Source organism: Phalacrocorax aristotelis, chromosome 12 (genome assembly GCF_949628215.1).
Source record: "Phalacrocorax aristotelis chromosome 12, bGulAri2.1, whole genome shotgun sequence".
Classification (NCBI taxonomy): Eukaryota; Metazoa; Chordata; class Aves; order Suliformes; family Phalacrocoracidae; genus Phalacrocorax; species Phalacrocorax aristotelis.
The window spans coordinates 7,731,720-7,759,515 of NC_134287.1; the positions used below are offsets into that span (position 1 = coordinate 7,731,720).

General features: G+C 62.8%; 1 protein-coding gene across 5 annotated transcripts; it reads left to right on the forward strand.

The window, feature by feature from the left end:
• Positions 1-26,685, forward strand: LDB1 (LIM domain binding 1). Of its 5 annotated transcripts, none has more exons than XM_075107340.1 (11): positions 1-209; positions 20,217-20,319; positions 20,928-20,972; positions 21,188-21,263; positions 21,602-21,704; positions 21,913-22,085; positions 22,310-22,432; positions 22,606-22,689; positions 22,997-23,120; positions 23,551-23,693; positions 24,055-26,685. In XM_075107340.1, exons 1-11 carry the CDS (start codon positions 185-187, stop codon positions 24,283-24,285), a joined length of 1,230 nt encoding a protein of 409 aa, XP_074963441.1. In that variant the 5' UTR covers positions 1-184; the 3' UTR covers positions 24,286-26,685. The 5 variants fall into 5 exon arrangements, with proteins under 5 accessions (XP_074963441.1, XP_074963440.1, XP_074963442.1 ...); XM_075107339.1 differs by having other exon boundaries at positions 4-209; positions 23,551-23,699; XM_075107341.1 differs by having other exon boundaries at positions 192-209; positions 21,148-21,263; positions 23,551-23,699.
• Positions 26,686-27,796: the final 1,111 nt, after the last annotated feature.

Consider the following 27,796-nt stretch of genomic DNA (forward strand, 5'->3'; position numbering starts at 1 on the left):
CTGCCGCCGCCGCCGTTCCGCGGCGTGCCCGCCCGCCGCCCGCCCCTGGCCGCGGCCCTAGCCGCGGCCCCGCGGGGCTGCCCGCCGCCCGCCGCCGCGCCGGAGCCTGCGGCGCGCCCCCCATGCGAGACCCCCGCGGGCCGGGCAACGCGCAACGACCCCCGGCCGGGCCAGGCATGTGAAGATGTCAGTGGGCTGTGCATGCCCTGGTAAGTGCCGCGGCGGGGCGGGGGTGGGGGGCCGAGGCGTGGGGCTGGGGGCTGACCGTGGGGCTGGGGTCCCCACGGCATCGGGGCTGAGGTACGGGACGGGGGCCCCGGTGGTATTGGCGCGGGGGTCAGGTTGTGGGGATGAGGTCCCCACGACGTTGGCATCAGGGTCTGGTTGTGGGGCTGGGACCCCCACTGCATTGATGCTGGTGTCTGGCTGTGGGGCTGGGACCCCATGGCACTGGGGCCGCGGGCTGACTGAGGGCTGTGCTCCCTTGCATGGGTGCTGGGTCTAGCCATGGTGCTGGAGCCCCTGTGGCATGGCTGCTGGGAGCCAACGATTGAGCTGGGGTCTCCATGGCATTGATGCTGGTGTCTGGCTATGAGGCAGGGACCCCATGGCGTTGGGGCTGGGGGCTGGCTGTGGGGCTGGGACCCGTTGCACAGGTACTGGGTCTAGCCAAGGTACCAGGGTCCCCGTGGCGTGACTGCTGGGAGCCAATGATGGAGCTGGGGTCTCTATGGCATTGGGGCTGGAGTCTGGCTATGGGGGTCCCTGGGGCATGGCTGCTGGGGGCTGGCTACAGGGCTGGGGGCTTCTCAGTGTGGGTGCTGTGGTTTGGAAATGGGGCTGGGGTCTCCCTGGTGTTGGTGCTGGGGTCCAGCTATGGAGTGGGAGTCAGCAAGGTGTGGGGACTGGGGTCCCAGCGCTGTGGCATGACTGTTGGGTCCTGCCATAGGGTTGGGGTCCCCATGGTATGGCTGCTCTGGTCCAGCTGTGAGGCTGGGACACCACAGCATGAGTGCTGGTGTCTAGCTATGAGGCTGGGGCCCCACAGCATGGGTGCAGACATCTGGCTGTTGAGCTGGGGTCCCCATGCCGTGGATGCTGAGGTCTGCTCACAGGGCAGGCACCCCACGGCATGGTGTCAGCTCTGGGACTGGGACCTGGCAGGCAGGGTGCCGCAGGGGCTTTGGGCAGGCGTGTGGGTGGCACTGTCGGGTGACCCTGAAGTAGCCTCAGTGGCCAGGCCAGTAGCTCTGTGGGGCGCCCCTGTTCCCCACGTGCGTGTGGGGCACAAGGTGGGAGGCTTGGCCATGCTGCCAGTGGGTGTGGGTGCTGGGTGCCCCCACCCTCTGCAGCCATTGTGGGGTGCCTGCTGAGGGCCTCCTTCCCCATCCTGGCCCCTGTGGCTTGGCAGGGCTGCTGGGGTACCCTGGGGCATGTGACGAGTCGGTGAGGTCTCAGCACTTGGCAGGGTGCTCCTGCAGGGATGCTTATCCAGACAGATGCCTGGGGTCTGGGGCAGGTTTGGGGCAGCTGACCTGGCTGCATTGCCCACTGCTGTGTGCAGGGTGTCGCTATCCTGGCAGCAGGGGAAGGGTCCCGGGGGGCTGCCAGAGCCTGCTCCGGCACCAGGTCCCAGTGGCGCTGGGTGGCGGAAGGGGGGAGCCCTGCTCAAGGGTGCCCGGGGCCCCAGGGGATGGGGTTCTGCCGTTTCCCTGGGCAGCCGGCACTTGGGGTCCCTGCGGGGGGACAGCAGGGATGCTCTTCAGCCCAGCTCCCACGATGACTTTCTGGTGCCCCCGCGGTCCAGAGGGAGCCTCCCACCAGGCCGGGACCCCCACGCTGCGGGGGCTGCGGGGCCGTGCAATGACAAGGTGCATTCCCTGGGATTGTCTCCACGGAGGGGTTTGCCACTGGATCCCCGGGGCGGGGAAGGGGGGTGCCCCTGAGTGTCAGCCCCCCACCCCTGCACTGCCTGCGCCTCTCCGCCGTGTTTCCATGAAGGCAGGCGGCCCCTTCCCCCATCCTCCTCCTCCATCTCCCACTGGAAGCTGCCAGAGCGCTGCTTCCTCAAGCAGAAAGTCACGTGAACCTCCCTGCGAGCCAGGCCAAGCAGGCACAGCACCCGCCTCAGCAAGCACCCTGCACTCAGGGGCTCGACCCCCCCTCCCCAACACCCCCAGGCCTTGGCGGGGGTCCCACCTGGGCGAAGGAGAAGGCAGAGAGGCAGCTAACGGCAGGGCCCCGGCATGTCCCCCTGGGAGCTGGCCCTGTGCCACCGCGAGTGTCATCGCCATGTTGGTGGGCGCAAAGGGGGGGGGGGGTCCTCCCTCAGTGCGGTGGGGGGGGGCCGTGGGGTCACCCCGCAGCCAGGAGCATCCCTGCAGATGGCTTCGTGTGTGTGTGATCCCCCCCCCGCCGCTGCCCTGCTCTCCTGTGGCAGGGAGGACACGGGTGCGTGCAACATGCATGCACATGCGTGTGTGTGTGTGCCCCCCACCACTCCCCCCGCTGGGGCTGGGTGGCACATCCAGAGCCTGCGCCCCCCCTCCCCCTTCCCCCCCCGGACTGTTTATCGGAATATAGAAAAAACAAGCTCTGCCGCTGGCCTTCCGCCAGCCAGAAACATTTAATGAGCCGCTCTGCCCAGGCTGCTCTTCGGGGCTGCGTTAACTTGGAGGAGTTTCCTGCCTGGGAGCTGCCGCCGGGGGGGGTCTCAGCCGCCCCCCTTGGAAATCATGCACTCCCAGAGGGGCTGATGCAGTCCCTGCCATCCCTGGGGGTGCATCCTGCCCTGCTGCAGCTCCTCTTGCACCTCCCGGGATGTTTCCCTGCTCCTCGCCCCCCTCTGCAAGAGCTTTGGGCCCTCAGGGGGGCTGCTCAGCTGGGAACCTGCTGTGGTCCTTGTGCCTGAGGACAGGTGGGAGCTGCCAGGGTCAGCGGGGGGCTGGGGGGGCCTTCAGCCCCCAGCCCAGAAATGGAGGCGTGAGCAGGGAGAGCATGCCAGGCTCAGAGTGGAGCCGGCAGAGGCTGGGGCGGCAGCCGCCCAGCGCTGGTGCTGCTGTCCCTGGGGCCGCTGGGAGCAGCACTGGCAGCCTGGCTGCTCGTCTCAGCCCTTCACACCAGGCAGGTCTTGGCGTCCAGACCTCACTGGGGTCTTGACCCCTGGGGGGTACCACTCTCCCAGCGTGCTCAGTGCTCTCTTTTTAAATTATTTTTATTATTATCATTATTTTTCCCCCCATAGTGATGATGTCAGTGCAGAGAGGCAGAGGAGCGGAGCAGAGCTGGGCTCTCTCCCTGAGGGGCTGGCTCTGGCTCTGGCTTCTCGATCCCAAGGTCAGCACTGTCCCTGGGACGCCTTGCAGGGAGCCTGCCTGTGCACCCCTCTGCCAGGAGGAAGGACTTCCTGACCCACGATCTCTGGGTCCCAGGATGGGTGCCAGCCAGGGGACAGCCTGTTGCCGTTTCCCTCCCTTCTGGTGAGCTGGCGCCGTGCGTCCCCCGCCATCACGAGGCCAAGCTGTGCCACATGCCTCCTGTGACAGATGCGCTGGGAGAGGGACGGCGGCGTGTGGGGAGTGGGCTGAGTGCTGCAGCAGTGGGGTCAGGCAGCCGACATGCCTGGGCTCTGGCTCTGAAACACCCCTGGGGCCTGCCTGGCACCACGGGGTGCACCTGAGCATGCTGTGGGGAGGGAGTGGCGGGGGTCCCGAGGCCTCATCCTGCATGGCCACATACTCTTGCCCAGGCTCTCTTCTTGTTGCCAGCGACGTCTGGATGGATCATGCCATTCGCCTTGTCCTTCTCTGTGCAGTGAAGGGCCTGTCTGGTAGATGCCACGTTGCCTGCCCACACCTGGTGCACTCTGGTGAAGCCAGGATGGGGTTGTAGCTACCCAGCACTTGGTGAGGCTGTTCCTCAGGGTTTCAGGTGCTGGCATGAGGCTGGATGCTCGCAGCCCCATCAGAGTGCACCCTGGGGCTGGTGTGAGCTCACCCTGCTCAGCTTTGCCTGGAGAAACGTGCATGGGTTAGTGCTGTACCAGCGGGCTCAGCACTGGTTGTCTGTGCCGGGCTCCCGGTTTACTCCAGAAATGGTGTTGTTTGCTCAACACAAAGCTGCTATGAAAGCTGCTCCCCTGGGGAGTGGGTGGGTGTGGGCCATCAGGATGGAACCCCCAGGGCAGGGAGGTGTCCCCGCAAGGACAGTAGCTAACTGGGTGGCTGCATGCCCCCAGGCAGGGCAGCAGTGGCAGCAGCCCAGTCATCCCCTGCCCAACCCACGTGTGTTCAGCTCACTCCATTCATGCCACCCTCTTCTTCCCCCTCTGCTGTGGGACTCCCCAGTCACATCCGTGTTGCCTGTACACACGAGGCGTGGGGCTGTGTAGTGTGCCGGGAGCACGCGTGCCTGTGCACGATGGCTGCCGGCACGTCCTGGGGTGCGCTGCACCACCGGCACAGCCTGCGAGAGCCCCCAGCTCCCTGCGGGGTGACGCGGGTCCTGTGGGGCTGCCGTTGTGCACAGTGTGGGTGCACCGCTTGTTTACCTCATGACCGGGGAGCAGTGGGTGTCGGGGTGGCTGGGCTGGGTGCCCCCTCTGTGGGGCGGTGGTGGGTGCAGGCAGGATGGGGCTGGGTGACCGTTATCGGCCTGCTGGCAGGCTGAGACTGTGGTTTCCTGCCGGTGCCGGGGGGAGGGTGCTGGGGAGCCGGTGGGGCTGCCGGGGGGCTGCAGGGCTCCACCTGGAGGGGGAGTGATGGCAGCCGTCCACACGGGACCCCCAGCTCCTGTCCTGGGGGTCCTGCTGGGCAGGGATGGGGTGACCGTGGCAGGGGTGTTGCTGGCAGGTTTTGGGGAGGTTTGCTGCAGCATGCTCATGGAGGTGCAAGAGTGTGGGCTGTGCAGCAGTGCGGGGTGTCCCCCTTGTGCAGGGGTGCCGGTGGGCGCTGGGAGGGATGGGACCCCCCCCGAGCTGTCAGAGCAGCCCTCCGTTGCCATTCGCTCCCATCCCTCCCAGGCAGGTCAATGATTGGGGCGAACGTTAGAGTGGGGTGTAATCTCCCCCGCTGCAGGCACCAGCCCCCGCCTGGCCCCGACCCCACCCTGCCCACAGGGCAGGAGATAACGCCCTGCCTGCACCCCTCTCTGGCCCCTTCTTTGCAGGAGCCCTGTGGGGTGTAGTTTCTGCCTGCCTTTTGCAGGGTCTTTCTCTGCCCCTGGCTTTGCAGGACCCCCAGGCAGGTCCTGGAGGTCCCCCTGCACCAGGGTGACAGTCCCTGCCCCCCGGGATGGCCCCACGGTGCGGGAGTGGCAGGCAGGAGCTGGCGGGGTGGTGGTGGGGCCCTGTTTTCTGCAGGAGCAGCAGCCCCAGCCCCCCTCCCACGCGCAGAGGGGCTGGTGCTGGGAGCGCAGCCAGGTTTCTGCAGCACAGCCCAGGTGGAGCTGCCGCCTGAGCCAGGCTGGGGTGCCGGGGATGGCGATGGGTGAGGACTGGCGGGGTGACAGCCCCCCCACAGGGTGTGTGATCCCCTGCATTGGAGGCAGCTCCCGTGCCCCCACCCCGCTCTGCGGCAGCTGGTTGCATCAACCTGTGCTCTGCCACATGCATCCACCTTTGGCCGGGGTCTTGCACAGCCCCGGGGGCTCCCCTTGAGGGCAGGGGCTGCCCCTGCCCACTGCAGGCAGCTGCCCTTCCTCCCTCCCCTGCAGGGCGGTGGGTGCAAGCCCTTGCCCACCCCAGCAGCATGCCTTGTCGCAGGCACGCTGCTGCACCAGGCACGGGGCAGGCCTGGGCACCCCGACCTGCCTGCACCGACTGGCCCGGGGTGAGCCCAGGGCAGTTGCGGGCAGGGGCAGGCAGGAGCAAGGCAGCGGGCACTCTCTCCCCGCTGGGGATGGCAGCACTGGTGCGGTGGCACGGAGATACTGGAGGAGCCCGGCGTGGGACAGCGGTGCTGGGGTCAGGAGTGAGGGTGCCGCCTGGGCACGGGTGACACCAGGCTGCCAAAAATCCTTGCGGAGGGGCATTTCCCCACCGAGGCAGGGGAGATGCTGCCAGGCTCCTCCCAGCTTCGTGGCCCCTGCCAAATCCTCTGGGCAGCCACAGCGTGCTGAGGTGCCCTGCCTGCTGCCAGCGTGTGCGCGGCAAGAGGCTCGCACCAGTGATGAGGTCCCCCCAGAACCCTGGGCTGTCCCCAAGCTGGGTGGATGGGGCTGGATGTCCATCCTGCTCCTGGCAGGTGCTGGACCCGGGCCGTCCCCATCCCGCGGTGGCTGTGTCCCTGCTTGGCCTAGCTGGTGGAGAGGAGGCAGCCACTAACAGGAAGGACACACATGTTAGCAACGAAAACACGGCAGCAAGAGGAAGCAGAAGCGATGCATTATTGATGGAGCTATTTGATGCTGCTATATTCGGAGAGCCGCTCCGGAGCACTCGGCAGCACCGTGCAGGGGCTGGTGGCAGGGTGGACTGTGCTGGCAGAGACTTACCTGCTTTGAGTCAACCACATGCGCCCATAGCCCAGGGAGAGATCCTCTGCCTTCTCCTGGAGGGCTTCCAACACAGGAGGGCATGGTGACACATGGGTACCACGGAGGATGCCAGCCCCTTGCTTATCCCTGGGGCTGGGGTTTGGATGGGTGGCAGTTACCAGCTGTGCAGGTCTCCGTGGGGATGCTGGGGGTGCTCCTGTGCCTTGGGAGGCATGTGGGAGAGGATGGAGGAGGAGCAGGCCAGGGACCAGTGTGTTCTCCCAGCTGGAGCTCCTGGGCTGGGTGTCAAGGGCTGTCAGAAGCAGGGCTGTGCCTTGGTTTCCCTTTTAAGCAGCAGTGCCTGATCCTGTTGGGGGTGTAGGTCTTCTTGAGGGACAGCGGGCAGGTGCAGGATGCTGGGGCTTCGCAGCCACACTGCATGTCACCCCTCCCTGCTGTGGGATCCCAGGCGCGGCCGGGCTGCAGGGACCAGCCCCAGGCCAGGAAAGGGGCTGTAAAACGAACCATTCTTGTAACATGAGAGAATCCACCTGGAGGCTCCGGAGCTGTAAAACCTGGCGGCTCTGGCAGGCTGGCCCCGGGCTGCTGCCAGAGGGGCCAGGGCTTGCTGCTGCGGGTGGCCGTGCTGGGGCCGAGCTCTTGCAGGACGCACGTTGCAATGTCTCAAGGACAGCATGGGAAGACTGCAGGGCATTTCTCTGGTGCTGATGCCACAGGGAAACCCCTTGCCAGCAGGACCTGCCAAAGCCTGCCTGCAGATTGCGCCTTCCCCTCAGAGCCGGCGGCCAGCCGGGTAGTGCTGTGGCTGACCCACTGTGCCAGACCAAGGCGTTATGTGAGGGTGGACACCCCATGTGGACCTCGTGCGCTTTGGGGTCCTGCCCCTGTAATCTTTCTCCACCTCCTTCTGTTTTGGAGGGGGTGGGCGCTGATGCATGCGCTTGGTTGCTGCTCATCCAGTGCTCGCATACGCAGATCTTCTGCGTCCCCCACAGGATGCTCAAGATGTGACCCCATAACTTCCCGCCCTGCCCTGGCAGCCAGTTTTTCCCCCAGCTCCTGGGCTTTCCTCCTGCCTCTGGGTGTTTGAAAGTGGTTCTGGTTTTGAAGGGTTAATCCCAGGAACCCCCAGGATCTGCTGCCAGCATGACTCACGGTTGAGTTTCCAGCCTCCCCCAAGCCTCTCTCCTCAGGGAGAGATGGAGCCATGCCTTCTCCAGCCAAAAAAGGGGGCCCCTCCTGCCCCAGTCCTCACCTTGATCTGGGCATGCATTGCTTTATGCGGGCAGAGAAGCCTCTCCTTGAGAAACAGGGAAGCAAAGCATATTTCTGTTTGAAAGGTGGTAGGATTTGGTGGGGGGTGGCTGTTGTCTTCCTGAAAGGGGGACTCTGGGGTGCGTGCCACGCTGCACTGCTGCAGGCTGTGTCTGCGTGCATGCGATGGTGCCCTGGTCTCGCCACTATGTGGACAAGTCCAGGAGGTTTGGAAGTGCCAGGCCAGTCCATCCGCCTGGGCAGGCTGTGCCATTTGCAGAGCCAGCAGATTTTTATTATTTTTTTTATGTAAGCATGCGCCTGCGTCCCTGCTCTATACCTGCACCTGCCGGGGCCCTGGCCAGGTGTCAGCACGAGTGTGCCCTGCCTCTGCTGCCCTGCTTGCCTGTGATCCCTCATGTGCACGCTGTGGGCATACCGAGCCCCGGCTGTGGGGATCGGAGATCCAACCTGGCCAACCCCTGGCTGCTGTGGTCTCCACCAGCCTCTTTCTGCCTGTCCAGAATGCACCCCTGTGCTCACTCCTGCTCCCGAGCTGCTGCTGTCCCCTGGCCGAGACCCTTGCCGAGTGTCGGAGCAGGGCTGGGCTTTGGGGAGCTCGGGCAGATATGGGACCCATGCTAGGGGGAGGGTGGAGGCTGGGATTGGGGGGATACGGTGCCACATCATGAAAATGCAGGGAGCTGGAATCATCCTCTGCTCCCCCGTGCTGCAGGCATAAGCATATCGCAAGGAGGGGGCTCCCCCCACCACTGTTGCCGCCACACACGCTTCCCAGCTGCATCCCAGCCCTTCTGCTCTCCATCCAGCATCTATTTAATTATTAACTCGGCTATAACCATAAACAGCTGGGGCTGCTGCAGCCACGTGGACCAGTCCAGTGCTGTCGTCAGAGCCGAGCAGGGACACGTGAGCAGTCCCGGAGGGCTGCTGAGCCCCGGGATAAATTGCTCGAGGTATGTTTGCTGTAGATGTGCTGGGCTGTGGAGCCCGGGGGTCCATGGGGGCTCCTCTCTGATCCCCCTGGCCATGGCACTGGTGCCAGGAGTCACTGGTACAGGGGCAAAACGCCCCTTTTGGCAGTATTTTGCAGTAACGGCTGGTGGCTGGCTCTGTCTTGTGCATCCCTGAGCCCTGGAACGGGAACACAGTGCGGATGGGCTGTCACTGGTGTTAGGGCCGGCATGGTTTATTGGCCTAACACCGGGCAGGTGGCAGCCTGCTGCAGCCCCATCTTGCCTGGTGCCACACGGATGCGGGATGGCGGGGGAACAGGGTCACTCGCAGCATCCCTCGCACCCAGTTCTGCACACCAACAGCATGGGTACCTCTGGCTGTATGTGCCTTTCACAAAGTGGGGTTTCACCGAGGTTTTTGGGTTTACGGTGTGTTTTTTTTTTCTCTGTTTATCTGGGTTTTACAAAGAGTTTTGCTCTGTTTATCCGCATGCCCTTGGAAAGTGGTGCTCACTGCAGGTTAGCCTGCAAGGGGAAGGGGAAATTAGGCACAATGGCATGATGGGGACCAGCGTGGGGATGGAGCCTCTCTTGGCTGAGGGGTGTGGGGGACAGTAGCAGGGGGGATGCTGCTACAGAGCTGCTCCTGCTTGTCCCTCTTCAGCGCTGGTCCCAGCCAGCAACAAACCCTCAGGTGCAAGAGGACACCCCCGAAACCTCATGGCTGAGGTTTTGCACCCACCATGTGTGCACCATCAGGGGGACGAACGTGCTTGGCGGGACCCAACCGGTTGTGCCTGCATTACCCCACGGCTGCTGTTTCAGGGAGGGGACGAGGTGCAGGCCCAGCCGTGTGAGCAAGGGAGCATGGGAAGGCGCGTGTGCCCCGGGCGTGGGTGCACACCTGGCCGGGGGTGCGCTGGGAGGCGTTTGGGGAGACGTGCAGGCGCATGCTGGCCTGCGAGTGTGTATGCAAGCCCACGTGTGCAGAGCGAGATTCGCTGGCGTGTGTGTGCGCGCGCCTGCGACACCCCCGTGTGCTGAGCTCGGGTCTGTGACATGGAGCTGGGGGCTTTGGGGGCTCGGGACGGGGATCCAGGCTGGGCTCTGAGGCCCTGGCCCATGTCCCTACTGCCTGCGGCATCACCGGCTGGGTTGGGAGCACAGGTCTGTGCTGGTCTGATTTGCCAGGGCAGGGAGCAGGAGCTTGCAAGGGGCAGGTGTGGGCAAGGGAGGAATGGGAAAATTGGGATTTTTTTTTTTTTTTTTTGTCATGGAAATTTTCATTAAAAATGGAAATTTTTGCAAAAACTCCTCATTGGAAGAGGTGGGAGTTTTGTCAAGGAAAGGAGACCTTTTGGGTCTGCTGGCAGTTGCAAACCAGCATGTTTTATTTTTAATACACCCTCCCAAACGAAATGGTTGTATTTTTCCTCCTCATCAGAGGCTGGGGGAAAGGGAAACAAGTTTCAGAAAGAAAAATCCTGCAAAACTTCAAAGAAACCCCAAACCAAACTAGGGGAGGGGAAAAAAAAATATTTTTATTGAAACTTTTGCAGGGGGAGGATACCCCTTCCCGGCCAGTGTCGAGCTCCTGAGCGGGACCCGGCTCCTGCATCCCGGGGAGCGCTGGTGCGGCGGGGGGGGGGGGGGGCGGACGGCTCTCTGGAGACCCCCTTTTGGCCGTCACCGATCCGTGGGCACCCACCTCTCCCCCTCCCCAGGCAGCGAGGGGCGGGGGTGCCGGTGGGTGTGGGGGGTGTCGGTGTGGTGGGGGTGTCTCCGCCGCCGCGCAGCCATTGTGGTCCCGGCCGCGGCGCAGACAAAGGAAGCGCCCCCGCCCCGCCCCGCGCCCCGCCCGCCCCGCCCCGCCCCCGCGGCGGCCCCGCGCCCGCCCGCCGCCCGCCCGCGCCGCCGCCGGACCCCCGCCCGCCGCCGCCGCCGTGAGTCACCCCGCCCCCCCCCCCCCCCCAGTCCCCCACCCCCGAGGAAGTTTCCCGGTGTCCGTCTGTCCATCCCCCCTTCCCCGGTGGCGGTCCCGCTCGGGCGGCGGAGGGGAGGGCCGGGGTCCCGCCCGCGCCGCCCGCCCGCCCCCCCCCCCGCCCCCCCCCCCCCCGCGCCTGCGAAGTTGTGTGCGGCTGCCACCGTGCCGCCGCCCCCCCCACCCCCCACCCCGGACAGCCCGGGATCTCCCGCCGCAGCCCCCTGCCCGTCCCCTCTGCGTTCCCCCGCCCCTTCTCCCCCCGCCCCAGCTCCGTCCCTGTCCCCAGCTCCCCTCTCCATTCCTGCCCAGCTCCCCCCGGCATCCCTGGCCCCTCGGGCGTGCTGCATCCCCACCGGCTCCCTTTCCATCCCCAGCTCCCCTGCCTCCCCGCGCCCTCCCCACCAGTCCCCCCAGCTCCTCTCTCCACCCCCCAAGTCTCAGTTTTGGCAGAGGCACCCCCAGCCCCGCGGGGTGCTGCCAGCAGCCCCCGTGCCCTGCCGTGCCCTGCTCCATCCCAGACCGCAGCTCCCTTTGTTCTTCCCCCGGCTCCTTCCCCTGCCCCAGCTCCCTGACAGCTGCCCTGCGCCCTCCCGGTCCCCCCGTGCACACTGTCACAGGGGCCGTGGGGCCGGTGCCCGGCTCCAGGGGCTGCACGCCCACCTCCCCTCCCTGCCCGCTGCAACTTCATCCGTGCCCGCGGCTCAGAGGGTCCTGCCAGCCTCTCACCGGTGCCTCGAAGGGAATAAAAAGGTCCAAGGGGTGCAAATGCAGGGGGGCCACGCACCTTCTCGCAGGAGCTGCTCCGCCGGGGGGATCTAGGCTCGGGGGGCTGTGGGTGCAGGGGGGTTCGGTCTCCCTGGCAGACAAAGCCCAGGGCAGCTGGAGCGGGGGGCCAGGCTGGGGGTGGGTGCAGCATCCTCGGGGCCGGGGGAAACTCAGCGCTGCAGCTCTAGCGCAGGAATCAGTGTGTGTGCTGGGGCTGCAGAGGGGTGTCTTATCCGGGGAGGGGGTTCCCTAAAGTGCTGTGGCAGGCTGCCCTGATCTCAGGTGGCTGGCTGGTCTCTGACCTGTGGTGGTCCCTGGCTGCCTGGGATGCGTGATAAGATAAGCACCTTGGGGCAGCACTGCCAGGAGCCGGCCCCCATGTTGCCGGGGCTTCCTTGGCTCAGGCAGCCCCCGATCCCCTTGCTGCAGCCCCGGCTGGCAGGACCCAGGCGCCGCGGCAGGAGCCCGGGGAGCAGCCGCCAGCTTCTGCCAAAGCTGGTGCTGCAGCAGGAGCCTGAACTACATGTGGCAGCTGGTCCTTAGGTGAGATGTGAGCAAAAGGCTTGGAGGCTGTGGGGTCCCACAGGGAATCAACTTCTGGGGTACAGAGCGGTGCACTCACCCTTCATTACGAACTCCCGGCTGCTGCCTTCTCACCAGGAGGGGCTGAGCTGGCTTGTGGGTGCCCGGTGGGTCGGGCAGGTGTGGGAGCAAACACCCCTTCCTGGGGTCTCCCCAGTTCTCCCTGTGCTTCTGATAGCACCATGCCTTGGCAGCTTTGCAGCAGCTCCTCCAATGCTAGTCAGGTATCGGCTCTTACCACTTCTGTTGTAAGTACGGGCAAATTTGGATGTCCTTCCTTCTTTAAAGCCTCAGGTTTTGGAGTGTTCTTGTTGTGAGAGAATTATGGTTTTGACCAAAGGACAGGAGAACCAAACGTGGTCTCTGCCCTCCTGGTTTTGTAGAAATTGCAGGTCTGTGATCTGAGTGCACCTTAAAGACTTGGGAGGGAAGCGCCGAGCAGACCAACATGCAAGCTGTGTTGCTTTAAAAAGGGAAAGAAAAGTTGTCATCCGAGGGGGGACAGGCTGGTGCCAGAGGGTTGGTTTGGTGGTACAGGGTTTTCACCATCGTTTGGTGGGGACTTTTGCCCTTGCCCACAGCAGGTCACAGTCCATATAAAATGGGAAGAGGCCAGTGAAAAACTGCAGAAGTTCAATTGTGAGCAAAGGTGCCCCAGGCTGGGGACCCAGAGCCTCTTTCAGCTACTTTTTGGAGAGCAGTGAGAACCCCAAGCCTCCCCAGCCTCTTGAGGTGTGGGAGCAGAGAGTGAGGTGGACCAGCCCCTGGAAGGGCAGCAGCAGCGCTTGTCCCCAGGTGGTCTCTTCCAGCGTGCCAGCCTTCCGCGCGCTTGCAGCTCTGCACCGGCGTGAACTCGAGGTTGGCGTAAAAAATACTAACCCCGGGTCCCATGTGGTGGCAGAGCAGCCGCAGCACTTCTGGCCCTCTCCCTTGGGAACCTCCGTCTGCCGAGTGACCCGGGAAAAGGGTGCTCCCGCTGTTGTTTGCACCGCGTGCATGTGTGTTTGTGCATTGCAATGCTTGCTGTACTGAGGTTTGCAGCTCCGCTGGTCGCTGTTGTTTCGGGTGGACTGGTATTGCGACCAGGGATGCCTGGCCGAGGGGGTTTCCCTGGGACTGTGCTGGATGATGTGATAGTGGAGATGGCTTCTACAGCCCTGTGCTGCTGAGGCTGGGAGCTTGGGCTGGGTTGCTCGTGCCTCAGGAGCACCAGGGAGCTGTGCTCGGCCGTACCCTGTCCCTTCGCTCACTGGAGTCTTGGCCCCATCCTGTGCTGGTCGTCCAAAGCCCTGACACCAGCAACAGCACGTGCTGCCAAGCGCAGTGGCACGGTGTGAGACCAGCAACCACAAGCGTTTGCTCCGTCCCCAGCACTGCCAGCGGCCTGCCCCGTCCTTTGCTCAGCCGCTCCCATGTCGCCTCTTAGAGTCATAAACAGGCAGAAGTTCAGCCTGAGGTGGGGGTGGGGGGGCAGAGGCTTGCCCTGACAGCTGGAAGGAGCAATAGAGCTACTTTGCAAGCTGCAGCGAGCAGGTTCTCACCATGCTTGCACCGTCCCTCCCCTCCGTGTGCATCCTGCTGGAGCAGAGGGTGAGCAGTCCGGCCCTTGGGGCAAGCACTGCACCCCAGCGCCCCAGGCACACGCCGCCCGGTGCAGCCAGCTGGAAGCAGCCAGCCCTCACCGCATCCTTGCAGCGGGAGTTATCCAGCTTTTTTTCCATCCTGGAGCGGGTGGATGGCCAGCAGCCAGGGCTGCGGGGCTCCACCTAGGACGCAACATGGAGCGAGGCGGCTGTCGGCAGCGGGGCCGCCGTCTCCAGAGACTACGCGTCCCAGCGTGCAGCACTCAGCGCCGTTGGCAGCAGCGGGGAGCGAGGTGAAGCATTGCATCCCGGGATCGCGGATCTCCATGCGCCACGTGGGGGCTGACAGCCTCCCGCGCTCCGAGGCGGCCGTACTTGGGGATCCTGTGGGTCTGGGGGATCAGCCCAGGAATCTCCATCTGCGGCTGGAGGGACAGACCTCAGCCTTTCGCCGCTGCTTCCCTGCCCTGTGCCTCTTGGCTGCAGCCCTCCCAGGCAGATCCTGTCCCTGCAGAGGGCTGCCCAGAGCCACAGCCCCACAACGCTGTGCACAGCTGTGTGGTTTTGCTCCACCACGTGCGTGGCAGGCAAGGAGCCGGGAGCAGGAGCTGAGATGCTGGCTGCAGGCTCTGCAGGGCCATCACCTTGTTTGGCTATTGCTATGAATTTTTCCTTGCTGCCACAGAGCCTAAAAAACCTTTGAAGGTGAAAATCCTAGTTTGTCGGGAGGCTTTTTTTCACGGGATGCTGACAAGGGTTTTTTTTCCCAGCCCTGTGGTTCCCACACCTCGTTGTTTGTTTGCCGATGCTGCCCCGGTACATGCTGCTGGAGGGACGGGAGCCCAGTCACCGGGCCTCCCACAGAGTGGCAGGGCCCCAGGGTGGGGGGGTCTGGGAGAGGGAAAGCAGCCGAAAACATGAAAGGTGTATTCCTGGGGCTGAAACCGGCAGCGTTTGATTATGGATAGTCTTTGAGGCGGTGAGCCCAAAGGAGTAATTAGGGACAGTGGGATATTTCCCCGAGAGTTGCAGGAAATGACTGCCTCGTGGTAAGTTGATAGTAGTGGAGCTGAAACTGGGTTATCTGTGGGATTGCATCTGGGGCTTGCAGCCTTGGCCAAGATTCAATTTTCAGGCTGTTTTGCAATTGGCAGGGCGTGCTCTTCTCCTGTTTTCCCTCCCAGAGAAATCCCCGTCCGCGTGTCTGAATCATCCAAGGGCTGAAACAGGAAAGGGGAGACTCCTGCCATCTCTAGGGTTACCACAGGGCAGCTCCACAGGATGCCTTCCAGGGACACCTGGGCTCCAGCAGAGCCGAGGCGGCAGGACCGCTCTGAGCCTCAACGTGCAAACCCACCTCCCGGCCTGGGCTCTCCTCACCCTGTGCTTTTTGGATAGCACTGCATCAAGTTTGTCACTTTGTATTTATTAGCTGCAGCTGCAGCTAGTTATTACTTCTCTGGCTGTCCCCCTGAGTTTGCTAGCCTGTCAGCAGAGAGAAGCATCCTCTGGCCCAGGGTGTTTTGTGTGCTGCAGTGGGGGGCTTTTGCACTAATGTTGCAGGGTGCAACCTGGAGCTGGGGCACACGTCCCCCTCCGCTGCCGTGTGTGCAGGGGACACCGTGCATGGCATGTTGCGGGCAGGGAGGCAGCTCGTGGTCAAGATAAGCTCTGTGGCTGGCTCGGATGTGTGGCTCGAGAAAAGGGAGAGGGCAGTCCGTGCACGCAGCAGGGCGGGTGGTGCTGCAGGTTTCGCCTCTGTGTGGGTCAGGGACGGGCGGTGTGCTGAACGGGATCTGTCCCTGGATGCGCTGGGTCTGTGGCATTGTCCCACGGTCTCCTCTGGGAGCAGCATCTCCTCTTCCCTGGACAGCCTGGCCTTCCAGGAGCTTTGGCTGGCTCAGTTCTGCATTTCAAAAAAGCAAATGGGGATGCTGCAAGTTGAGATTGTCACTGAGTGCCTCGGGCCATGCCTTGGTGTGTGCTTCCCCGGTTCCTGTCAGTTTAACAACAACATCAGGGTTTGCAACTGGCCTTGCTTTATTCCTTCCACTCTGAAGAAGAGAAAGAAGAGATGAAGGCAGGTTTGTGGGGACTGGTCCATGTGCTTCTGCCTGTCCCAGTCGCTCTGGATGCTTCTCTGTGTTTGCCCCCCAGCCCTGCCAGCTTCCCCGACACCAGGCACCGTCACTGGGCAAAGCCACGTGAATTATTTGAGACGCTGCCCTGCACCCGGCTCCAGATAGCACCCTCCTGGATAGCACCCTCCCGGCAGCCCTGCCAGCAGGGCTGGGCTGGGAAGATGGATTTCCTGCCACTATCACAGCTTCCACACCCCGGCGAGGCAGCCCTGCGAAACAATGCCGCTATTTACACTTTAAAGCCTCGTTAGGCAGCCAGGAAGCATCAGGCACAGTGCATGCCGGGAAGCAGCGGCAGCCTTTCCACCAAGGCTAGCCCCTCTTCTTTGCCGCCGGGCTGCTGGGAGGAACAGGATGCTCCCTGGCTGAGCTGTAACCCTGCGGCCTCTTTCAAGCCCTATTTCTTCATTTATTTTTATCTTTTCTCTTTTTAGCCTCTGGAGTCCCTGCCTCATTTCTGAGCTTTGCTGCTTGCACAGAAAGCATGCTGGCTGCCCTGCCGGGGATGGCTCCTCTCTGTGACCGGGAGCACCAATTCCTGCTGGTGGCCGCAGATGTGGGATCGAGGTGCCAGCGCTGCTCTGCCTTTGTCCTCATCAGCTCTTTGCTCTTTGCTGGGGTGACAGAGCAAGAGGAGTGCAGGCAGGGGCTTTTCCTCCTGCCAGACACCAGGGAAGGCTCTGTGTGTCCCCTGCCCAGGCAGGCAGCACCCCAGCCAGTGCTGGTCTCGGCTCACGGTGCCCTGCTGTCTCCTGGCTGTGCTGGCTCTGCGAGGTGTCCACTGTGTTCCTGGATCCTTGGGAAACCTGACATTCCTCAGCTCTGGGGGCTTGGTTAGGGTTTTAACCATTCCTGCTCTAGTGAACCCGCCGGTCAGTTCCCCAGAAGAGCTTTCCCCACGGGGCTGGCAGCTCACAGGCAGGGAAGACGGAGGAGAAGGCAGGCAGAGGGTTGGGCAGTGCCAGGCTGTACATGAGTCACTGGCAGAGCACCCGCCTTCCCTTCCCCAGGCACCCACCTGCCTGGAGCTGCTTCCTTGCCTGAAGTCTTGTGGCAGATCCATGCACCACCGGCCAGCTCCATCCTGCCCCTGGCTGGGGACCCGGCCTCAGCAAAGGATGCTGAGCCAGGCCATCCCTCCATGGGGTTCCCTTCTCTGCTGAGGAGGAGCCGTGGGGCTGCCCACCTGGCCACAGGCACTGCGCTGTTTGCCCAGACCTGCCTGGGCCAGTAGCTCACCAGCTGCAGCGTCAGCCTTGCTGACCATGCATGTGCTTTTGTGGCATTGAGTGAGCGCCCAGGGATGGCCATGAGAAGCCTCTCCTGTCGTCTTGGGGTCCACAGGGGCATCACAGGCCCAGCGGCCAGGTGGCATCCCTGCTTGGACCGAGACTGCCTGGATCCTGCCTGGATCATCTATGCTCAAAGCAGGAGGCAGAGCAGGGGCATGGGGAGGCCTCAGCTGGGGCCAAGCGCCGGACTTGGCTCAGGAAGGGCCGCATCCTGTGGGTCTGAGTCAGTGCACCCAGCGGAATGGGGCTTGCAGGGAGCTGGGGCAGCATGAAGGCGAGAGTCGGTGATGGAGGAATCTCCCGGACCAGGCAGCATGACCCTTGTGTGGGTAAAAGTTGGTGTTGATGCTGCTGTGTAAAGTAATTGCATTATTTCGTGTGATGCATATAGTGTGAGTGTCTATAGTGAATGTAGAATTTGGACAACCTGTGTCAAATCCTAAGGCTGTTAGTGTTACTTAAAACCACTGAATTCATTAATGTATTTTACGCTGCATTGAAAATAATGCTTGGTCAGGACGCTGGTGTTGCTGTGGTTGCATAACACGCTCATCTCCGCTCTGAGATAGGTCACTCGGTGAAGCCCCAGAAGCAGGTCATGTCTGTACTAACCTGCTTGGGAAGGCCCAGGGTGGAAATGGCTGCTTGGGTCGGGGTGGCGGGCCAGCTTGTCTGCTGTCTGTGTCCAGGAGCAAGGGGCTAGGGAAGCGCATGAGAAGCAGAACAGATGGAGAGTGATGTATCCCCGTGGTCTCACCACCCCAGATCTTCCTGCACCCTGAGAAGCAAGATGGGGACCGAGGACAGCAAGAAACCTTGGGCACTTTTTCCTCCCATCTCTCATCGGTGATTAAAAAGAAAGCGTCGGAGGATGAAACCTGCTGGGTCTGATTTTTTTTTTACCCCCCCCCCCCCGAGGACATGGTGACCAGAAACAAGGAGTTCAGCTCCCCATCTCCAGCCACTGCTTTCTCTGCCTAATGAATCGATTTGTTTTCAACAGAAGACACATGCTTTTGGGAAGTTTCCTATGCATCAAGCACAATTTGACGTCATGTTGTTTAACAGCAGCACGGAGGAAATGGAATGCTGTGTTTCTAGTGCAGTTCCTGATGAATTATAATTTCCATTAGGCACAAGTTGACAGGGTTTAAAGCAGAAAGCAAAAATTCCTTTGCACCAGCACCGACATCCCTATTGAAAATCTTATATCTATGAAAATGCTAGGTAAGAGCAAGGGGCTGACGCTGTCAGCAGCCGTATGAGAAATTGTGCTGTGCCCCACTTATCCTTGCTGCAGGTGGGCAGGAGCGAGGAGTGGGAGCAGTGAGCCCCGGCGGAGCAGCCGGCCTGGCTCCAGCCCCACGGGACCAGTGTGTCCTGGTGGGTGCTGGGGAGAGGCTGGGTTTGGCTGCCACAGGGAAACATGCTGAAAAAGCACTGGGGCCCCTAGATGACAAGAATCAAGGAGTGAAATGCAGATTTCTCCTGTTGGAAGTCGGATTTAATGCCGGGAGGTGACTGCCTCTATTTTAGACCAGCTCTTGCTTGCTCAGGTGTGTGTGCGATCCCTGTGACTGCAGGTTGGGGTCCCAAGTGGCTCGGCAGGGGTGATGGTGATGCCCTGGTCATTCAGGTTCCTCCGTCAGCTAACAGGTCTCAACAAGTTGAACGTCTTGGATCCCAGTGCTCGTGGCACCACTTTCCTTAACCCTAATGTGTTTTGCCTCCCCTCCTACATCCATCGCAGCCGAATGGCTGCTGCAGTCCTGCCCCTGTGCCCTCCCCTGCAGCCTGGCCGTGTGGCGGTGCCCAGATGGGCAGCAGTGTGCCCGGCACCTGCTGGACACTTCCCTCCACCGCTGGCCTCGCTTTCTCCAGCACCGGGCAGCAATCCCGGTGGCTCGTGGGCATTGGGAAGTGCCTGGCCCAGGGCTGTGTGCAGGCTGGCGGCCGATGGGGATCCCGCCTTGGCCCCAGCTGCGGCCAGCAGCCCGGTGCGGCCAGCTCCAGAGCCCCTGCCTGCGATGCGGCGGGGGGAGACATGCCCATGCACGGCAGGGCCGGCTGAGCCGGTGGAGCTGGAGCTGCTTGGCAGCCCGCCCGCCACTGCGCCCCATCCAGGTCAGCCCGGCTGCCCGCCGGGGAGGAGCCGCGTGCCTCGGCAGCGCCCGGGCGCAGCGTGCCGAGTCCTGCCAGCCGCGGGGCGTGCTGGGGCACCCGCGGGGCTCGGGGAGGGGTGCTGGCAGCTGCTGCTCCTGGGAACCTGCCCTGGCGGTGGGAGCAGGCTGGTGAGCATGGGAGCCCCTGGCTGCCCCTTGGGAGCCCGGATGGGGCTGGCTGTGCCGGTGTGGCTGGATCGGCGGGCATCCCTGTTTCCCACTGACAGGCTGGGGGGGGTCCCTCGGTTGCTTTCAGGGATGGGTGCTGGCTTGCATGCATTGCATGCCCTGTTGCACACCCCATCGCACCCCGTGACCCTCTGTGGGCTCCTCATCCTTTGCCCCAGTGCTGCGGGGGGCAGCGAGGCATTGGGGTGGTTTGATCAAGGCTGGGGGCTGATGCATGGGATCTCTCCATCCACCTGGAGCCGGGTGGCCACTGGCCTGCCCGAGTGGCAGATGGTGGCTGCCTGGGGACCCGCCATCCGTCCCTCTGGGTGATTATTCACCCGTCACCATGGCGATAGAAAGGTCAGCGAAAAGATCCCATGTGATTCGGGTTGGGTTGGTGGGATTAGGAGTGGTGCAGGAGGGAGGGCTAGGGGGAGGATAGGGCCCAGACAGCCCTGCCCCCCAGCTCATCAACTGGACTGTCCCCTCGGGCACTGTGCCCAGAGCCTGGCCAGCTGAGAACGGACAAACTCTGGGCACCAGTGGGAAATGCCTGGGATGGGGATGCGCCCCTTCCAACTGCTGGTCCTGAGAGCTCAGCCCTGACCCAGTGGGTCCCATCCTGCATGGGGATGGCCTGGGGCTATGGGTGGAGTAAAGGGGCTGGGCTGGCATCAGGGGAGAGCAGAGGAGGGATGGGGCTGTGCTGATGGGGGCTTGGCTGGTCCTGCATCCTTCCTCCTCCTCGCAGCAGGGTGCTGCTTCTTGCAGGGTGCCCCCAGCTGACCTGTGTGTACTCTCTCTCTCCAGGCTGTTCCTCTAAGTCGTTCAAGCTGTACTCGCCAAAGGAGCCCCCGAACGGCAACGCCTTCCCCCCATTCCACCCGGGCACCATGCTGGATCGAGATGTGGGGTGAGCTGGGGCCCAGGGAGGGGTCTGCAAGGTTGGGGCTGCTCTGCAGTCTGCACCCCAGGGTCTCTCTGTTGTGCTACCCAGCAGTGTATGGAGACCGTGGCACATGGAGTTGAGTTAGCACAAGGGGAGAGAGAGGATTAGAGCAGGCATGGGCGGGATTGGGTGGAGAAAGGGTGATATTCGGGATGAAGGGAGCCTCCAGGTCCTTGAGCTCTGTGGGGCCAAGCCCCTTGCCAGGCCAAGCTTCTGGGATGACCCAGGACATAGAGTGCTCCCAGCTCCTGATGAAACAGCCCCATCTCCAACCACTGTCCTGCTTGGCAGCAGCCCTAGCTGCAGAGGAGCCAGGCATATCTCCGGAGAGCTACTGGCCAGGTCCCAGGGGTGGTGAAGCAGCCACTGGTGCGGGAGCAGAGCCCAGTTTCAGGGATGGAGGTTGCCCCACAGGGCCACCAGCATCCAGGGTGCAGCCCACACAATGCGTGGGGGCTCATCTCCAGTGAGCCCAACTGCCTGCTGCTGTAGGCAGGGAAGGGGGAGCTGTGGTGGGCAGGGAAGGTGATCCCCACTAGTGCTGACCTGCCTGTCTTTCTCTGCCCCTCCAGACCTACTCCCATGTACCCACCGACATACCTGGAGCCTGGAATCGGGTAAGCGTGGGAGTCTGGCAGAGACCCCCCTGGGAGGGAAGCTCATACCCGCCGCAGGGATGTCCCAGCAGGGCTGGCACACTGCTGGCCGCAGGGGGGTTGCTCTGACTCTGCCCAGCCCTGGCGGGGCTGTGCGTCCCCTGCTGCAGGCTCAGGACCTCTCCCCACCCCATAGCTGTCCCCCCCTCTGACTGCTTGCTCTGCTGTCTGGACAGGAGGCACACGCCGTATGGGAACCAGACCGACTACAGGATATTTGAGCTCAACAAGCGGCTGCAGAACTGGACAGAGGTGGGGAGCAGGGGGAGCCAGGAGTGGCCAGGGATGGGGGGACACTCCCAGGTGTGCGTTTTGGGGATGGGGTCCTTTGCTGCCTGCGCTCACGAGCTGCCTCGGCTCTAGGAGGATCCCCTTGGCAGCAGGGTCCTGTCCTGCTGTATGGGTCCCTGAGCACCTTGTCCCTCAGTTGGCCATGGGACAGGGTTCATCATCCTCATCTCCAAGCACACAGCTGGGAGCACAGCCCTCTGCGGGCCGAGCACATGGCTGCTGTGCCTGGCAGCCAGCAGCTGTCTGTCTGTCTTTCTGTCTCCCCTCACCGTAACCTGGCATCTCTCCACTGTCCCCAGGAATGTGACAATCTGTGGTGGGATGCCTTCACCACGGAGTTCTTTGAGGATGACGCCATGTTAACAATCACTTTCTGCTTGGAGGATGGACCAAAGAGATACAGTGAGTAGCAGATTGAGCCCTCCTTCCCCAAGGCATAGCTTCTCTGGCAGGAGATGCAGCAGTTGCACTGTGTGGGGGGATGTGGGCAGGACGTCAGAGCTCAGCTGCTGCCAGCCCATGGGAACTGGGGAACCCTCTCCCTGTGCAGCCCCAAGGCACGTCTGGGTGAGCCAGGTATACTGACATTATCTTCCTTCTCCCACTCCAGCGATTGGCCGGACTCTGATTCCCCGTTACTTCCGCAGCATCTTTGAAGGGGGGGCCACAGAGCTCTACTATGTGCTGAAGCACCCCAAGGAGTCCTTCCACAACAACTTTGTCTCGCTGGACTGTGACCAGTGCACCATGGTCACGCAGCACGGCAAGCCCATGTTCACCCAGGTACTGGCTGCGCCCTGCCTTCTCCTGCCCCTCATGCCTTGGTCCAGCATGCCCCGGCGGTGGCTGTGGTCCCATGGGGCCATTGTGGGCTTGCGGGTTTGGCTTGTGCCAAGTCTCATGGCAGGCAGGGGCAAGCCAGTGGGAGGGTTTGCAGCAGTGGATTCCCAGGGGATCTGGGCTGGGGAAGTGGGGGCAGCCTGTGCCTGACCCTGCGCCCTGCCCAGGTGTGTGTGGAGGGGCGGCTCTACCTGGAGTTCATGTTCGATGACATGATGAGGATAAAGACGTGGCATTTCAGCATCCGCCAGCATCGAGAGCTCATCCCCCGCAGCATCCTTGCCATGCATGTGAGTACCACTCTGGGAGCTCCCCCAGGGCGTGGGTGACACGGGGCTGCTGAGCTCCTCTCCCTGCTGTGCAGATTGAGGGGACCTCAACCCTGTTGCCCCATCGCAGACTGGGATGCAGGAGGGCTGTCCCCAGCCTGGATGCAGCTGAGCTGTCTGTCCCTTGCTCCTAGGCACAGGACCCCCAGATGCTGGACCAGTTATCCAAGAACATCACCCGCTGTGGGCTCTCAAACTCCACACTCAACTACCTCCGAGTAAGCATCTGGGAAGAGGTGGGGATGCAGCTGTGCTCCTGGGCTGGGAGGCCTAGGGTGGCCATGTCTTGTGCTCTCAGCTGCCCGATGCCTGGCTGCCCTGGGGTGCTGGGAGGCAGTGGGGCAGGCTCTGCAAGAGGGATCTTGCAGACAGACTGCAGAAAGCCATGGGGCAGTGGGTCTGCCAGAGCCCGCAGGCTCACAGCGCAGCTTGGGTGGGTGCAGTGCAGACAGCTGTCCAACAGAGGGGCTTTTGCTGGGGCCTGGAGCATGGCAATCTAACCCCCTGTCTGTCTGCTCCCTGCAGCTCTGTGTAATCCTAGAACCAATGCAGGAGCTCATGTCACGGCACAAGACCTACAGCCTCAGTCCCCGGGACTGCCTCAAGACTTGCCTCTTCCAGAAGTGGCAGCGGATGGTCGCTCCGCCTGGTGAGTCTCCTGCTGCCTGCTGTGCTGCCCGTGGGTCTCTGGGGCTGCCTGCTCAGGCCCTGCCCTCGGATGAGGCTTCTCCCAGCTCCAGGAGCTGTCTCTGGCCTCATCTTGTGAGGCTGTGGGCGACGAGTCAGGCTTCTCTGCTGGCCTGCCTTCCCACTAGGGCAGAGCAGGGCTGCAGGCAGCCAGTGCTCCCTGCCCAGGGGCTGCCAGCTGCTTGTGGAAAGCAAAACAGGGGCAGAAATCTTCCCTACACCCTCTTCTGTCCCCTGCGCTGGGGGGACAGTGAAGCTGCAGAGGGGAGGAGGGTGGCAATGCTGCCCCAGGGGGGATGTGGTCCTTGCAGAGAAGGGGGGTTTGCAGAGAAGGGGTTGGAGGGCACCGCCTCCTTCTTGTCGGGACTGACCATGTCTCCCTCCTCCACCAGCGGAACCAGCACGGCAGCAGCCCAGCAAGCGCCGGAAAAGGAAGATGTCGGGGGGCAGCACCATGAGCTCCGGTGGGGGAAACACCAACAACAGCAACAGCAAGAAGAAGAGCCCGGCCAGCACCTTTGCCCTGTCCAGTCAGGTACCTGTAAGCATCCCGTTTCCTTTCTCTCTTCCTCCCCTGGGGTGGAGGGGAGGGGTCCCTGCCCCGGCCCCCGGGAGTGGCTAGGAGGAGACCCCTGGGGACTGCCTGTCCGAGCCTGCCCATCTCTCTCTGAGTGATGGGGAGAAGGAGGGAGTTCAGCTGCCTTCCCTGAGCTGCTTTGCTCCCTTGCAAGGGGGTGAGGATGTGCTGCCACACACGGTACCCCAGCCTCGGGTCCTGTGCCGGAGGTGAGGAGGTAGCCCTGTGGCTGTGGAAATGGGCTGTGGTGTTGAGGGTGGGTCTGGCGACCCGGGCTCCCCCCACCTCGATTATGTTTCGGGACCGTCTCCCCTTTCAGGATGTGATGGTGGTAGGTGAGCCCACGCTGATGGGGGGGGAGTTCGGGGACGAGGATGAGCGGCTCATCACCCGGCTGGAGAACACGCAATTTGACGCCGCCAACGGCATTGACGACGAGGACAGCTTCAACAACTCGCCAGCGCTGGGGGCCAACAGCCCCTGGAACAGCAAACCGCCCTCCAGCCAGGAGAGCAAGTCAGAGAACCCCACGTCGCAGGCGTCACAGTAACGGCCCCCCTGCCGCCCCGTGGACTCAGTCCCAACCGATCTACCTGTATATTTGCAACGGAGAGTGACTGGGAAGCGGCGAGGTACTGGGGGAGGATCGACACTGCGCAGCCGACGGGGTGCATGGCCCAGGGCGTGCACCAGGCGGGCAGCCCCCAGCCCTCGCCCCGCCGCCTCCCCGCTCCCCCCACGCCTGCCTCCTCGCCGGACCCCAGGGCAGGGGTGGGTTTCCAGGGCTGTAGCTTCGTTATTCCCCCGTCTCCTCCTTTCTCCCTGCTTCTACCCCTGGAGAGCTTCTCCTCCCTGCCCCAATGTGCCCAGCCCCTGCCTGCTGAGCAGGGGGAATTAGGAGGGAGGTGTCGGCAGTGGCTGGTGCGACCGGGAAGCCGGTGGCGTGCAAGATGCTGTGTGTTGGGGTCTGGCACAGCCCAGAGACCCTCCTCCTCCTCCCCAGGTCCTACGGCTGGGGTTTGCTGGGCAGCCACCTGCAGCGGGTTTGCGTGTCCCCAGCCCAATCTGGGGCTGGGGCAGGGTGGGTGGTGACAGAAAGCCTTCCCCGTGCCGCTGGCTCTGCCACGGAGCCTCCTCCGGCCAGGATCAGATCCTGCTGCGCTGGGGTGGTGTCAAGGATAGGGCCCCGTCGCATTTCCCCACTCTCCCTTCCCCTCCCTTCCCCTCGCTCCCCAGGGGCGAGAGCGCAGCAGGGCCATGGGGGGACTCTGTATATAGGAAGTGCGTGGGAGGGGGGCTTGGGGGGGCTGGGGTGGGGCACAGAGGACCCGTGGTTCTGCCAGAGCAGCCAGTGTCCTCACTCCCTGCCCGCAGCCCCTGCGTTTCCCCCTGCCCCACGTGAGTCCGCCTGGGGCCCCTTTGCAACCCCTGGTTCCCAGTACCTCCTACTTTTGTCTTTTTTTAAGGAAAAAAAAATATTATTAAAATTGTAAGTTTAAAAAAAAGAAAAAAATGGGAAAAGCCCCCCCCGCAGCCCCCTCACCAGTTCCTCCATCCCTGCCCTGAGCCTTCTCACCCTGTCCTGACTTTTGTACAGGCTTCTTCTCTTGGGAGTCTCGTTTTATATCCAGTTCGGAGAGCTTCAAACCAAGGAGAGACTTTGCAGACTTCCTTTCTAATCCCTCCAGGGGCCGGGGGGGGCAGCCCCCCGCCTCCCTCCTCAATGTAAATCTTGTGTGCTGTTGTCCCCGCTCCCCCCGCCTCGGGTTCGTGTACCTCGTGCTTGTACATTTCCGCGCTGTAGACAGTGTGTACGATACTGTTCTTTCAATGTGTTATCACTAGAGCAGGTGCCTCCATTGATGTTAGGGGAAATGATGAGCAAATTAATAATTTTTGGGTTTTTTTTGGTTTAAAAAAAAAAAAAAAGAAAAAAAAATCCCTTCCAAGGCTTCTTCCAAGGAGAAGACGGGAGGTGCCGGGGAGGGCATTTGCGCTCGCCAGCTCACCCCAGCAACCTCGGAGCGGGGTTTTGGGGGGAGCCAGGGGTCAGGGCTGCCTGTGGGTACCCTCTGATGCAACCCTGGGGTGGGGTTGCAGCGAGCGCTGCCCCGGGGGTGGTCAGGGTGGGGGGCTGCCCGGGGAAGGGGGTGGTGTGTTTGTGTGTGTGCGTGTGCAAAAGTGCATGTGTGAGAGGTTTGTGTGTCTGCGCCTGTGTAAGGGAGCCTGGGGCAGGTGGAGCAGCCCTGTCGTTTGGGGGGGTTGAACCCCACTCTTCACTGCCCACCCCAGCTCCCCACCAGGGATCCCGCAGCATATGTCCCCCTGCCCTGTAGGGCTGAGGGCTGGCAGGTGTCGCTGGGGCTGCCCCCCGCGCAAGGGGCTCTGGCTGCAGTGGGGGTGTTGCCTGTGCCCTGTGTGTTGCCCACCCATGGCTGAGAATGCAGGGGGTGGCTGAGCCAGGGTGATGCATACCCTGTGTCCCCCCTCTTTCTGCTGTCCCTGGGCTTGGGCTAGGAGACAGAAGCCCCTTGGCTCAGCCCTGGCCTAATCTCAAGCCCAAAATCCCCGGAGAGATGCCTGCATCAGCTCCCGGGCCCCTGGGCCCCCCACAGACAGCCCGGAGGCGGAGGGCTCAGCCCCGCGGACCCCCAGCCACAAGCATGGGGTGTCCCTACGGCCCCTTTGCAGGTGGTGGGGAGGCTCCCAGGGTGGGAGCCCGGCGTGGCGGGGAGCGCGAGCTCTGCTTTGCAATTAAGGTACGATTCTCACCGCCACGCTGCTGGGCTCCCATGGAGGGTGCGGAGCCCCTCACTGCCCTGCCCCGGGCACACTGTAATGCCTTTTTGTTTCTTTTTTTTTTTTTTTTTTTTTTTTTTCTCCTTCTCCCCTCCATAGTTTGTGCCATTTATGAGTCATGTATGGTACCAATAAAATGACTTTTCGGTTTGAGGCTGTCCGAGCATTTATTTCTGAGCATGGGACCCAGCCGATGGGCGGTCCCTTTGTGCCCCTGTGCCCTGGCTGCGGGGAGTGGGTGCAGGGCTCGCTGTGCTCCTGGGATGATGCTGGCTCCCCTCAGGCTGCTGGTTCCCAGCCAGGCCCCGGCTGGCTCCCTGCTGTGCTGCAGAAAGCAGAAATCCCAGCAAGGAGGGGGCATAAGGCTGCTGGGAAATGGCCCTGTCCCTGAGCCAGAGCAAACAAACAGCTCAGGGCCTGCCCTGACACCAAGGTGATGGGCATGTCCCCTGAGGGAACAGCAGGGGTGGCACGGCCCACTGTGGGAACAGGGCGGCAGCAGCCAAGTGGCAGGCAAGGGTCCTAGGGGGGCAAAGGAGGGGCAGTGACACCTGCCCTGGAGCAGGAGGCACAGCACCAGCCTCCGTGGAGGCTGCCCTGATCTACCAGGAGCTAGGGGTCCCCACGGCAGCACTGGGGGCAAGATGCTGGTCCCCAGTTCCCCAGACTAGCTGGCCCCAGAGGTGGCATTTTATTGTTTCCACTGGGTGGACAGTCTGGGGGCAGCTGGGCTCAGCCCCCAGCCAGGGGGACACAGTGGGCTTAAACTGTGGGTGCCTCATCCGTTGCAACCACCCCTCAGCCAAATGTGCAGGGCAAGGAGCCTGCGGCTGTGGGTGACGCTGGGGTGAGGGCAGAGCTGGCAGTAATGGGGGCAGAAAAAGGGATGTGGGAGAAAACAGGCTCTTAAAATAGGGCTGATGCAGCGGAGGATGGGGGCAGGATGGGCCTGTCTTCGGAGCAGTGGGACAGAGACAGGGCTTGGGTGAACATCTGCACCAAGGGATGTCACCTTGCCGTCCTTTCCCCTGACGGGGCTGGGGTCTGGGTGGCTGTCGGGTGCCTTTGCCGTGGTGGGAGCTCATGGCATGGTGACCCTGTGGTGTGGTGGCACCCTGGGCCAGGGTGTCAACACCCTTGCTCCTCATGTGCCCTGAGCTCCAGCTGCCTTGGCAGGATGCCCTAGGCTGAAGGGGGATGATACCCTGGAGCAGGCAGGGAGGGAGGTGGGGGCCTTGCCAGGGCACAGATGAGGCAGGACC